The sequence below is a fragment of the Lacerta agilis genome, chromosome 5, assembly GCF_009819535.1.
Source record: "Lacerta agilis isolate rLacAgi1 chromosome 5, rLacAgi1.pri, whole genome shotgun sequence".
Taxonomy (NCBI): Eukaryota; Metazoa; Chordata; class Lepidosauria; order Squamata; family Lacertidae; genus Lacerta; species Lacerta agilis.
This window is the reverse complement of record NC_046316.1, coordinates 43,096,423-43,111,250: the sequence shown is the minus strand read 5'-3', so window position 1 is coordinate 43,111,250 and position 14,828 is coordinate 43,096,423. Positions and strand designations below refer to the sequence as shown.

General features: G+C 43.5%; 1 protein-coding gene across 1 annotated transcript in view; it reads right to left on the bottom strand.

The window, feature by feature from the left end:
• Positions 1-14,828, bottom strand: part of FGFR2 (fibroblast growth factor receptor 2) — a 113,079-nt gene that overhangs the window by 59,275 nt on the left and 38,976 nt on the right. The window contains 1 exon segment of the mRNA XM_033149514.1: positions 14,299-14,468. Coding sequence (XP_033005405.1) covers positions 14,299-14,468 — 170 coding nt within the window.

Here is a 14,828-nt window from a genome sequence, read left to right as displayed (position 1 = left end):
CTTAAAGGCACTGAAAACTTTTCTATTCCAAGCAGCTTTTAATTAGCATTTTAGTGCTACATATTTAACTGCTGCTGTTTTTTTTTAACCTTTCGATTTTTTAGCTGCCTGATTTTATACCCTGCTGATCCTGTTTCAGTTGTTGCTGGTATAATAATAATTTATTTTTTAAAAAAAATTTTTTTAGTGTTGTATAGATTGCAATTCTATGGACTGTAATTACGTCATAATGAATTCTGTTCTTATTATGTTGTGAGCTGCCTTGGGTGGGTTAGCCCTGAAAGGAGGAATGTAAAGGGTGAAGCTCAGATTGACTATATGCTCCTTTATACAAAGACAGCAACTCAAGAGCTTTGTACAGAGAAAAGCAGCATGTCAGGCAAAGGGGTAGCCCCAACACTGGGTTATCTATGTACAGGATTTTAGCATTTTGCTTTGGTTTCGACAGAGGAATACTTCATCATGTGTGTTTCAGCCTCCAGGTACACATGATGTCACCTGAACAGGTGTTCCTCCACATCTGCTGTTTGTGAAAAGTGATGGGGTTCTATTCAGGGGTGACTCTTAGGGGGAAACAATTCTGCTTGCACAAGTCAGGGCACAAAAATTTTGCCCATTCCCTGCCCCACCCCCACCCCATGCAGGAATGCCTAAAACCATTTCCAACTCTGATCAGCAGGATCCTCAAACCCTCCAGATATCTGGAGCGGCTGGGGGAGGGGAGGCTTTTCATGGATAGGAGAGATTGGTTTTTTTAAAAAAGGTGTCCTGGCTTGAAAGAACAGAAACACCTTATACTAAGGCAAAGTCATCACTGTCATGGTTCTCTTTCAAGCACACTAAGTCTGTAGTACGTAGGACAGGACATAAACGTACAAGAGAGAACTGCGCACTGAACTTCAGTTGCAGCTTTCCATTTCCATTGCAGTAACTTTCATCACCAAAGGGATATCCCCACTATTTAAAAGAACAGCTTCTCAGCTCAGCAAAGATCCTGCCGCGCACAAGTAATGCACTTTTGTGTCCTTATTTGGTTACTGGCCATAGTTAACATAAAATCTCTTTTATTTCCTAAGAGTCTCATTAGGCAGGAAGGCACCGGTACTGCTATGTTATGAATGCAGGCTTTGAACTTTAAAGCATCGGGGGGGGGGGGAGATTTTCTGCACCTGCATTTTCCCCCCCTTTTCAACCCTTGCTTTTTCACATTTATGAGCCCAATGCTGACCTCCTGGTCAGGAATGTGATATATAAGATAAGCATCAATTCCAGAATGAAAATTTGGGTGTGCTTTGTATATTCAGCCAGCTATTACACACTAACTATAGGGTGCAACTGAAAGGATAAAAGATGTTTAATGATGGATACTGGGAACCCAAAATGCATACACTTTGCCCCTACAGGAACTTGAAACCAAAGCAGTCCCCACATCCTACACAGCAACTGTCTGGAGCAGTTCTCCCGATTAAACTTAGTGGGTTGTGAATGTGGATGGCGTAGGTCAGGCATGTCCAACAGGTAGATCGTGATCTACCAGTAGATCACTGGACGTCTGCAGTAGATCACTGGTAGATCATTTGCTCCCCCCAAAGAAGCTGAACAACTGTGGCTCCCCTAAAAAAAGCTCAACATTTTACCTCCTCCCTGAAAAAACTCAACAACTTTGACCCGAACCCCCCCAAAATGGGCCTTCCTCCTTCCTAAACTGAACCCCCCCCCCAAAAGGGGGTAGATCACTGCCAGTTTTTAACTCTGTGAGTGGATCTCAGTCTCTTGGGAGTTGGCCACCCCTGGCGTAGGTGCATGCAGCAGTCAGCACTGAATGAAGCAGGTTTTTTAAAATGAATTTTACAAGCACTCAGTCATCCACATATTGCGCTATTGCTCGGCTCACTTTCAGCCCTTTTCTGTGGTGCATGAAGGCTGAGTTGCAAGCTGGGCACCTTCTGAAACAATCATTACTGTTTCAGTGAACATTTTGCACATTGCAAAGACCCTTTCAACCCAAAGCCCACAACACATCAATCTGATTAGGTGAATTAGCTAACAGAGATAATTCATTCGGTTCTCTAGCACACAGAAAACACAACTTACATTATAATTCAGTGCCATTCATTGAATCTGGACAGTGTCTGCTAAAATCCTACCAGCACCATCATATCACTTCTTTCCAAAACTCTGTACAATTTCCACAGCACTCCACCTATCAAGCTCCAGTGTCCTTACCTTTATATTTAAGTCTTCTCATTCCCAAGCTATAGGCTGATCTCAAACTCATACAATTTAAAGTACTGTAGAATATCTTCTTCTTTCCATGGAAGATTCCTTAAATCTACATGACCTCTTCATTCTAAGCTCCGCTGCAGTACTCTTCAACTTGCAAATAGAGTGTGTGCTACCTTATGGGAATTAACAGGCATGCCCCATGTCTTTATCAGAGATATTTTCCTTCTTGCACTGATTTATTATATAGCTATGGACTGCTTTACCATATCTCACTCTCTTGCAAGCACTCTCTGTTTCTCTCTGTGTGTAAATAGCTTTTACAATATCTGCAGCTCAAGATTTTTCAAAAAAAAGATGCTGTAATAGTAACCAATAGAAGCAATTACTATAGCACTGTTAATCTGCAATGTACTTAAAAGCTTTTTCTCGCATGTCCTTCCAATCACTCTAATGTAGAACCCCTATTATTTTCATCATTTACTAATGAAGAATTGAAGATGAAGGCTCTTTTGTATTTCTGAAAGTGGTAAAAAATAAAATTGTGTAATCTGTGGGACATGTATGAGCTGATCCACATCTAGATCCCATGCATCTCTCACACAGATGAATGTATTATGTTCCTCTTTGCGTTTCAAAGCAAAAATATGACTTGTGGTGTAATCCTATGTGTGTTAACCCAGAAGGAAGTCCCACTGAGTTCTGTGGGGTATACTCCCAAGTAAGCAAGCCTAGGAGTGTAGCCTTACTTGTGCTTCCCCTTTCGCTAGTCTCTCATGAAAGAGTCCTGGGTGAGTCCAGATTATCTCAATTTACGGGTGGTGCTGTGGGTTAAACCACAAAGCCTAGGGCTTGCTGATCAGCAGGTCGGCGGTTTGAATCCCTGCGACAGCGTGAGCTCCCGTTGCTCGGTCCCTGCTCCTGCCAACTTAGCAGTTTGAAAGCACGTCAAAGTGTAAGTAGATAAATAGGTACCGCTCCGGCGGGAAGGTAAACGGCGTTTCCGTGCACTGCTCTGGTTCTCCAGAAGTGGCTTAGTCATGCTGGCCACATGACCCGGAGCTGTACGCCAGCTCCCTCAGCCAGTAAAGCAAGATGAGCGCCACAACCCCAGAGTCATCCGCGACTGGACCTAACGGACAGGGGTCCCTTTACCTTTACCTTTAATAAACTAATATATGAATGAGACCTTCAGTGACATGCACAGCTCCTTTGCTTCTTCCTTCAGATGAGCGGGCAAACCAACCAGGAAATTTCCAATTAATGGAAATTAATTCCTGTTTCATCTTAATGGGGAAACTATAGACAACAGCTTTTGAACAGGTCTAGATATTAAGACAACATAATGGTCTGGCTGGTTGTTAAGCCTTTAACCACAGTTTCCTGGTTGGGATGACACAGCAAAATAGGTAATGGAAGACTTGCTGGTTTGTTTGCTTGGCTGAAGCAAAGGGCTTACTTACTCATTCATTTCATGAAGTGATTTAACAATTAAAAAAAATACACAAAAACAATTTCGAATCCAAGAGGGATACAGATTGGGGCAAATATTTCCACTTAAAATAGAGAATAAAATAGAGATGACACCTGTCTGATACACAACAGGGAGAAATTCCAAAGGTTAACTGTTCCCACACTAAAGTCTCAATTCCTACATCATATGGAACAGACCTCTTGACGAGAAGGTACCTTTAGGAGACCCCATCTGGCAGAATGCTGTGATCAGTTGCATATTATAATGGGTGAGACAATCTTTTAGATCTCCTATATGCTGAGTGAAAAGGCTCACTCATATCTTGGCTTATTAAGCAGAGATATGATATTACAAACACAGTCAATTATTTTCCTTAGCAGAGATTCTCCCTAGATTTGCCCAAGTAGAAGCTTGAAACCAGGTCCCAAAATGTTTTAGGAATGACATTCCCCTGCATCTCAGCTGCTTCACATTTTATACACCTAGTTTTACAACAAAAGGTACAACAAATACCTTCATATGTTCTGCTTTTTGTAAGGGTGTGTGTGTGTGTGTGCACACATGTGCACACGCGTGTGCACACACACACACACAATTTTTTATAGGTTTTATAGTTGGCCAACATAAACCTATCTGGTCTCATTACCCTATCCGGTTTGAAAATATGAAAAGCAGACTGTCTGAGACTACAGCCATTCCAATGTCTAATTTGGGAAGATAACACCATCAGTTACATTGCATATAATATGAACATGAAGATATTGCCAGGTTTGTGAGTAGGGCGGGGGGGGGGGGGGAGAGAACCTGCTACACTGACAATATTCATCTAATATTCTAAGTGAGATTGATGCTGTGTCTACTTTTAAGCCCACAACTTTTTAAGCCTACCTACGTCATACCAAATAATCACTTTAGTTGCACAAAGTGTTTATGACACCGTGTCAAGAAACTACATTTATAATGGCTCAAGTTATTCATCTTGTTGACAAGGCAAAAACCTAACAAAATCTATCTTTTTCTTCGCTGAAGAGGCTGTTAGCTGTTGGGAGATTACTGAATCAAGCTGTTAACCAGATAATCAATCCTCATCAGTTCACAAAGTCTGGGCAGACTGTTAATGTAGACAGCACGTATTTATTTTTTTAGAGTCCCTCTCTCCTCTTTATGAAACTAGTTCTGAGGAGCACGATTTTGTAAGTCTTCTGCACTACTCCATGAAGATTTAGCTCATTCAAAGTATGAACACAACTGGCTGAATCTGAGACTTTCTAGTGGAATAAACATTCCTCAGATAGACATGTGGGCAACCTCTTCTTTACATTAGGCAAGCCATTTATGCACCAGCACATACCATAACATGAAAACCTACGTTCTGTCACAGAATGTTATTCCGCATAAGAGACAGCCAAAAGAGATGGAAATTATGCTTTTAGAAGTCACTAGAGTTCATTTATGTTTACTATGCAAAACCACTAACAAAAAGATCCCGGTACAGACCTTTGAAGTATCGCATAAACAACCCAACTGCTGGCTTTATAGGCATCCTGTTTTGGACTCCAACATCCTACCTTCGCCAAACCCGTCTAATGGAAGTTCAGAGAGTGCCATATCAAATATGCACAATTATGCTTGGTAGACATTCAAGCTTCTTCAGCAAGGGGCACCAGTTCCGCCTGAGGAACCTTGAGAATCCATTTGCTGGAATACAGTAAGAATAGTCCCAGAAAGCTGTGTGCTGGAGCAAAACTAAGTACCAGGAAAGCGAAGCTACTGGGCTCCAAAGAAATAAGAGGAATCTCTTAAATTTTAGACTGGATGATGAGCATGAGTGGACGGGAAGAAGACCATGAGCAGTGACAGCACAATTAACCTATTTACAAAGCCAACCTTCGTATGGTTCTGCAGCATGACATTTGGCCTATGCCTGCCAGACTGGGATAACAGACAAATGTTGTTTTAATTAAAAAGAAGCAAGGGTAGGGGAAAAAATACCCTGGCTTCTCTAAGCAGGTTTTGACAAGCTCTGAACACAATCCTTCTCAGGACTAAAAATGACAATTCACTGAGCAAGGTTGTTGGAGAAATAGAAACCTCAGCTAATGGATTCCGCATCCCCCAACTTGCAGACAATATCTGCGCTGCCAATTGTTACAATGAGTTCCGCATTTGAAACAGATTCTTTTGATAGCTCCTCCTAGATTTATTGTATCTTACTTGCCTTTATTTGTCTCCGGGAAAACTCACGGCCCAACTACTGGATAGTAACAGCCAATCAGAATGCTTCAGATGAGTGCATTTCATGTTATAGTATTTAGCTTCCTTATTTTTTTAAAAAAGAAAAAAGTCAATATACACTAGAACTTTGCACTCAATTTTGTTAGACGGGTTTTTGTTTGTTAGTTAGCTTTTTTTAAGGATCCAGGCCAGTGGCTATAGCTATAGATTTTGCTAATCATATGTCTGAGAGCTTTGAGCCTCCAAAGTAAGTTTTTTAATGCACTGAAATAGTTAGGAAAACAGGCTGTCACATGAAAGCTGCCACCTTTCACTTGCCTTGCTGGTCCAGTACATGAACAGGTTTTTACGCAGTGATCAGTTGCTCTGAATCACACCTGTCTTCAGCTGTCTTGTCCTGAGATCTTCCTCTGTTATAGCATATAGAAACAATAGCGGGAGCCAATTTATGATGCCAGTATGAAGGTATCCATGGCATTTCCTTTTCCAGTTTGGTACCATAGTCCCCATAGTCATGGTGAAATCCCCACAAGCTCCTCCACGCATGCAAATGAAGAAGAAAGTTGCTAACCTTCTCCATGTGACAGGAAAGTAGTAGCCTAACTGTGTTTTGATCTCTGGGATAATGTAAAAATGAGCTGCATAGAATAGACACAGGATAGGGCTGAAACATCCAACCTACACAAAGAGATGTTCTCAGCCATGCTATAACAGGGGACACAATACTGTTACATATTTACAGCCTGATCCTATCCACGTCTAAGAATATGTCTCAGTAAATTCAATGAGACGCAGGGTAATCTCTCCCTTCACCAATTAGTATTAATTGTTTTCCATACACAGTGGGAATAGCTCAGTTGGCAGAGCATGAGACTCTTAATCTCAGGGTTGTGGGTTCGAGTCCCATGTTGGGCGAAAGATATCTGCATTGCAGGAGGTTGGACTAGATGACTCTTGTGGTCCCTTCCTACTCCACAGTTCTATGATTCTGTAATTCTCTTCTAGTGTTTTCATAATAAAAAAATGATCATAGGATGGCAACACTTTCTATACCTCTTGACTCCTCTGAATCAAAATGGATTTCTGTTCTGTTATCAGAATCATGAAATCAGGAATTGAGCAGCACAGAACGGAATGAAGTGCAGCACTCTGCACAATCTCCACAAAACAAGGTAAATGGTTACGTGGCTCCTATAGATTTGCATCCATATATTGAAAACTATCATATATTTACCCAAGCTAAGCTACAGTGTGTAAAAAGGGCTGTGGTAAACGTAGCTTATCAAAACACAGCTGTGGAAACAAACACCCCTTTTAATACTTAAAGCAGTAAAAACTGATAGGACTCGATTTACTTTCTGGGAGGTGAAAAAGAAAGTAAAGAGTCTTGTTCATTCTTATTGGCATGCACTATCTTGCTACAGTCCAGACAGGCTCCCCATTTGGGGAGGGGGAGATTATACAGGAATTCTTCCAAAGACCCACAAGCATGTGTGTGAGGAAGAGATGGTGATGGTAGTCTGAGGAACCACATTCAGCTTGGAAAAGACACAAGAAGCCAACAGCTCTTTGAAATATGACCTCTGCGTATCTTGGAAAACCCAAGTGTTTCCAAATGTTTGAAAAACAGAGTCACTCACAACAGAAGAATCAACTTCTGAGCTATAGTTTCCTAGAGAACTGGTATCATTTGTGCACTTCCATCCTGAATAAAAAAAAATGAAATGGTACATTCGTTGAACAAAAGGACAAACTGCTAAACACACAGTCATGGTTGTTGTTTGTTTGTTTGTTTAAAGGGTATCACACTTTCTGTTCAAGAAGGAAAATGATAACAAAGGGCTTGTCCACACTCTTTTGCTTGTCCAGTGCCTAGAAAGCAAAGGTCTCAGCAGTTATTCACTTGATTTGAGTCTTCTAGGCATGGATCCAAACGTTTATGCCTGCTCCTTAGTGCTAAATCGGAACAAACTGCAATCTACAGAAAACCTACTTGCTTGTTGTTCTGATTCAGTGCTAGAAGATCGGGTTTCCCCAGGGGAAAGCGTTGGGCAAACAGCCCTAAGATAAACCAAAGAGCCATAAGGAATGTCAGGTTTTCCTTCGTCTAGCTCGCTATGTCAGAAAAAAAGCCCAAATAATGCAAAAGTCTGTGTATGTGGGGTCAACTGCAGTTGCAGATATCAATATTCCACTCTAACACAAAATGTCTTCTATCTTCTAGCGGTGATCTGGATTATGAGTATGTCTGTTGGAAATATTATACCTATAAAATCAGAGCCATTTCCAACAATCTGATTTGCAAAAACCTAATCCTTTGGCATGTTTTGCTGAATGCAGCTCAGTGGTTCACCATTTTTATGCCTATCCATACGGAGAGATAGCATGAGGAACCTAAAGCACAGATTAGCCAATACCAAGGGGTCTTCCCCTCCCCCCTGACTTCATAATTCTGCTAAAGCAAAACCACTGAATTCACAGTGATTCCCTGAAATAACTGCTTCTGATCAATGCAGCCTATAAGGACTTTAATAAAAACCAGACCTGTCCAGTTTATATTATTATTATTATTATTATTATTATTATTATTATTATTATTATTATTATTATTCTGCTACAGCAACCCACGGAGGTCAGAAGACTTTAAGAGAAAGGAATGGTAACCATGAAACCCATTGGTCTCATGTACTAATTATGGGGAGAGAAAAACTCATGGAACTTTTAGCATGCCATTTGGGGTCTCTGTAGTTTAGGCTTCCCCAACCTGAACTACAACTGATGTTGTTGAACTACAACTCCTATAAACCCTGGCTAGCTATTTGGCTGGGGTTGGTGAGAGTCCAGTGACAACTGAAGAGGCTGTAGAAGTGCAGTGAGAAACAGGAGAACCTTTTGCTACACCTAATGGGACTGTACTCGTTAAATTTGGTAAATATATTATCTAACTGCCCCCCCTTTGCATAAAGCAAACAAATATACCCGTGCGTCTGCTTCTAATTTATGGCAGACAATTCACACACTGTCCCTTCAAGGGTGTGCTTCTGTTAAGGGGGTGTCACATTTTCACAACATTTACTCCAATCTTTCATTACTGAAAAGTGTTATCCTTATCCCAGGTATGACATTCGGTTCTATTGAGACTGTAGTGTGGAATGTGGTTTGAAGAAGAAGAGGAGGAGTTTGGATTTGATATCCCGCTTTATCACTACCCGAAGGAGTCTCAAAGCGGCTAACATTCTCCTTTCCCTTCCTCCCCCACAACAAAGACTCTGTGAGGTGAGTGGGGCTGAGAGACTTCAAAGAAGTGCGACTAGCCCAAGGTCACCCAGCAACTGCATGTGGAGGAGCGGAGACGCAAACCCAGTTCACCAGATTATGAGTCTACCACTCTTAACCACTAAACCACACTGGCTCTCTGGTTGTGTGAACATCACAAATCCCAGCTTGTCACTGCGCACTGGAGTAGTTAAGCTTTCTCTCTCTCCCCCACTACCATGTATGTGTTGGCAGGGGAAGCAGAGTTGCTCAATTTCTATTTTTTATCATTGCTGAGGCTGTGCTCTCTTGATCAAGGTGAGAAATTATCAAGGCAAATTCCGGAGAAACTGCTTGCATGTTCACCTTGATGACAAGACCAGCCGACAACCTCCTCCAATAGCTACCTTCTTCTGGTGGGGCTTGCTGCCAAGATGAACTGGCAACCTCTGAAGTAGCCCCTTGTCAGTTTCACACCTGCAAACCAACCCAGTTAAATACTCTAGGTAAAGTCTGGAGGCTTATTTTTTATTATTTTAGCCCTTTAGCGGTTGTTTGTCCTAGACCAGTGTTTTTCAACCACTGTTCCGCGGCACACTAGTGTGCCGCGAGATGTTGCCTGGTGTGCCGCGGCAAAAATTGAAAAATTACTTTATATATCAGTGGTGGCGAACCTATGGCACGCGTGCCAGATTTGGCACGCAGAGCCCTCACTGCTAGCACGCGCACCATCGGCCCATCTGTGCTGCTGTTGTTGTTTTTTCCCCAGGCTTGCGTCCACTGTTGCCTGCTTGCACTCGCTGGGGCTGCTGGCCACGCAGAGCCGCCTCTCCCGGCGGAGCTGCGCCCAGGGTGCGAAGGCAGCGGCGGCTTGCCTCGCTGCCGGCGCGCCTGGCAAGGCGAGCAGTGCTAAATCCACCCTCTCGAGCAAGAAGGCAGCCCGGGCCCCGGATCAAGCAGGCGCCAAGGCCGGCGGGAGGCAGCCCGGTGGCGAGCCAAGCAAAGGCAGGAAGGGCAAGCGATGCGCCTCCTTGGCCCCGCCGGGTTCCCTGGCCCCGCCGGGTTCCCTGGCACCGGCCGCTGGGCTGGGCAGCGGATCCGGCGCCAGGATCAGCCACATGGACAGCAGCTCCGACCTGTCCGACTGCCCGTCCGAGCCGCTCTCCGACGAGCAGAGGCTGGCTCAGGCCGCCAGCAGCGATGCGGAATCCAGCACCGGCTCCAGCGATCGGGAACGCGAGCAGCCGCAGCCAGCGCCCGCTCTGCCCCCGGGGCCAGGCGTCGCCCCTCAGCCTGCCTCGCCTTCTTCGAGCGCCACCAGCAAAGGGCCGGCAGCGTACCGCCCCCCATAGCGACGCCCCTGCGGGTGGGCTCCCGCCTGCGGGGACTGCGGCTTGCTGGAGAGGCTGGGGAATTTGGGGTGCACCGGCGGGGGCTTGGCAGAAGCTGCCCGGGCGTGGAGGTCTTTGAGGAAAGGTTTGGCTGGGGAAGGAGCTCGGTGGAGCCCCTTCTTCTCGGCGAAGGAGTGGTGCAGGCTCTGCGGCGACTTCAGAGGCTCGCCGAGGCTGGTGCCATTCAAAGTCTCCATAGTCCCGGCTGCCTAAGAAGACGCCAGGGAGGGGCGGACACTTGAGGCTCCTCGAGCCCTTCCCGAGCGCAGGAGTGTGAGTGGCGAAGGCAACGGTCCTCCCGGCAGAGCCCCGCAGCAACAGCGCCTTCCTCTAGTTTTCGCCTTTGCTCTCTCATCACTCCTGCTTCCTCCTTGCCCGCCACAAAGCTCACACTTTTTCCTCGGTCTGATTCAGCAAGACGGGCTCTCCTCCACCCCTCGGTCAGAAAACACAAACACACACAAAGCACAATCGGTGGCAATCTTCTCCCCCCCCCCCCAGATCTTTCCAATCCGCTCGATGCAGCTCACGGTAACGTTGCACCCTGCAACATCGACTCCCTTCCCCCCCAAAAGCCCAGCAGCTTTGGGGCGCCCCCCCAAAAGCAAAGCAACTTTTGTGCACCCCCCCAAAACTCCAAAACTTTGGTCGGCAGCTCCCCCCAAAAAAGCTCAACAAGTTTGAGCACTTTGTGATAAATAAGTGGTTTTTGGTTTACAGTTTGGGCACTCGGTCTCTAAAAGGTTCGCCACCACTGTTTTTAACATTTCTAATGGTGGTGTGCCTCGTGATTTTTTTCATGAAACAAGTGTGCCTTTGCCCAAAAAAGGTTGAAAAACACTGTCCTAGACCATTCTGGCATTAGAAAAGCTATTTTGGAGGTCCATTGCCTTCCTACCAAAAACCTTGAATCTGGAAATGCTCTACAGTGGTGACCGAAGTCAAAGAATTGCATAAGCCTGTGACTTTCTGCTAGTGAATGGCCACAATCCAAAGAGCACTACTACAGGTGCATGCACACTCTTCTTGGGCAGGCCAAGTGGGATTTCCCCCCCCCTTGCAATATTGCAGGGAGTGGGAGCATCTGCTGTTCAGACTGCTTTTCAAGTGCCCTCCATTTTAGAAGTAGGCCAAATTACTCTAATCAGCAAACATCAGCTTACAGTTTTATGTGTTTGTTATTCTTTGAAACAAACAGCTGCACACCTTTCTCCCCTAAAAGGCATAACACTCATTAGGATTGGAACAAAGTTTCTCTTGTGCTCCAAGACTAGACTGACTTTCTTAATTGGCTTCATTTCACTCTATCATCCCCAAGACAAGTGTGTAACATTGAATGGTAGCCAATTCATTTATGCGTTTTGGTATTACTAAAAGCAGGGAGGTGTTGCCAGGTGCACCTTTATATATTTTATGAGGTAAGCAAATGTAGTTAGAAATGTCTACTTCATTAATTAATGTTCATCTGGAACATTTGCATGCCTCCATCTCTGGAAAAACTGACACTTTCTATAGGAAATCTGGCTAGAAAGGAAAAAATAAAAGATTTTTAAGCCTGTCTTCTTTAGCATTTGCAGCGGGCATATTTTCAGAGGTTATTCACACACTGTGGTAAAACTTATAACCTATCCTAGTAAGAAAACCATGGAGAGCAGTAAAGGGCTGGAACAAATTGGCCATTGTAGATTTACAAACTGAAGTTAGGCATTTTACGCGCTTGAACAAATATATGAATTCATATTTGCAGAATTCATATAATGAAATACCACTTAACTGGATGCTTTAAGAAAGTCCTTACAGGCCATTAAGGGGTATTGATGCTATAGCCCTCACCAACCATCCTTGAGGGCACCTGGCATCCCCTGAGACCCATCTGCCCCATTATAATTTCATTTTGAAGCACACCTGGTTTCCCCTGATTAGGCCAGTTAGACATGATTGGTCAATTTATTTATTTTCCAGGCCACTTTCTTCTTTTTTGCATATACAACTACATCCATACTTATGAGAGCTTGAGTTTCATGGCTCAGTTTGAAGCTCCCTCTCCAGGTCTACAAAGCTGCTATGATATTCGTAGGTGCATTATCAAAATGACACCCTCATGAGCGCACCTGCAACATTTTGTGGCAAGTCCCACTTCTATCACTAATTGCCCATTTTGCAAAATACTAAAGGAGGGAACCATTTGCACTTTGTATCCTTCTCACCCTATCATGCATGGTGCCCAGCATGCTGGGAGTTTCCTGCCACTTGCACTTTTCCCATTGACTGAGCCGCCACAAGCAGGGGACAGTGTTTTTCAGAGAGTTCAACAAGCCCAATGGTGTACATAAAAGTCCAACTAGATTTTGTGCATATTTTATTCACAGTAAAGGTTTCTTTAATGATGACTCTTTTCATGTGAGGGTTTTTTTGTTTTTCGTAGTTGATTAGGGTTATTTTGTGGAAGAGTTTTGTTTTGTTTTTACATACATAAAGATCATCCACATGTCAGCTTAAATAACCAAATAAAAGCAAAATTATCAAATCCTAGTGTTTTTCCCTCCCTGACCCCAGTAGGTACCTAAAGGTTTAATATTAACTCTAACTTGGCATTCTAGCTAACCTCTCTAGATGTCCTTTCTAATCAGTAACTCACAGTTTGAATGGAAACAACTAATCCGATGCTACTTTCAATTCAAGCAAACCATTTTAAGTAATTGCAATTACTTGCCCTCAAAACACTGCTTTCTGCATCTATTTCACAGACCATAAAATCCATAAAAAAATAGTCTTCCTGCTCATTAAGTGTGCAGTCACCAAGCCATAAGATTTTTGTTTTGCTTTGTTTCACTATATGTCTGCAAGTTGGAATATTCTAGGCTGTCGTAGCACAAAAGCACAGACTGTTAAGAACACTTCTACAAACAATGTTTTCGTAAAGTGTTTCCCCCTTGTTGTTTCACCACTAACCCCTTAAACTCAGTAAGAGCTCTATTCACGAAGTCTGATCTTTTGATAACTTGACCTTACAAACAGAAAAAAAGGAAAAAAAGCTCTAGGGAAGATGAAGAGAGCCAGAACCGGACTCTTTTAAAGGTACTGCATGTGCTTTTACCATTTACTCAAAACTCTACAGACATTTACTATAGTTAAGGCCAGCATTGACCAGCAGAGGTAGGCTTCTGGGCATATCAGAGCTTCAAATCTGAGTTTAATTATAAACACAATGAATAGGAACATAGGAACCCACATTGTACGAAGTCAGACCACTGGTCCATCTAGCTCTGTATTCTCCATACTGACTGAAGTTTCAGGCTCCCCATCCCTCAAAAAAAAACCCTATTCACATGTTACTCACATAGGGAACAGGTTGGAGAAAATAAACTACTGACGTAAACCAGGTCACATGACATGGAAATATATAGAATAGCCACATGCTGTGATACCTCTGCAACAGTCATAGGGAACATGTGGCCATCCAGACATTGATTAGACTACAACTGCCGCCACTCCCAAGCATTGGCCATGCTGACTGGGGCTGATGGGAGTTACAGTCCAACAACATATGGGGTGCCACAGGTTCTCACCACTGCTCTACATATTGCTTTACATGACTGTTATGGGCATGATATAAGGGAAGTCTGTATAGCATGCTGTATCTAAATCTTATTGGCATTCCTGTAATACACTAACTCCACTTGGCGTGTTCTAAACCACATGAAGGAAGATGCGTCTTACCTTGTATCCACCAATGCGATGCTCTTGCTTAAATTCTTTGCCATTTTTTAGCCACCTCATGGTTGGTAGGGGGTTTCCTGTAGCTGGACAACGGAACTTGACAGTGTTAGCTGCTGGAACTGCATGTAACCGCTTCTCCATTTTATCAGTTTGTGTCCATTTAGGTCCTTCTGTTTCCAAAAATGAAAGAGAGAAGAAGAAGAAGAAGAATGTAATCACTTGCCATCTGCATGATTTCCAGTATGATACAACATACGTCAGGGGGGAGCACTGAAGTTCTACATTGTTGATTTATGTCGCCTTTGGCAAAGCATACAAGACACTAAAGTACCTTAGAAATTTCAGTGTGTACCTAAAGACAAAGATCTACCCTGCTTCAGCTGGAGTTATTGCTTGCGATTCATGCCTTACAGCAAGTAAGGAAAAGTTATTTCAAGAAAGAGAGAGCTATAAAAATAAAATGACACCTGTCACCTTGCCATAGCCTTTAGGCCTGAGGTAACCATTTTAAAATGCAGAAATAAAAATTG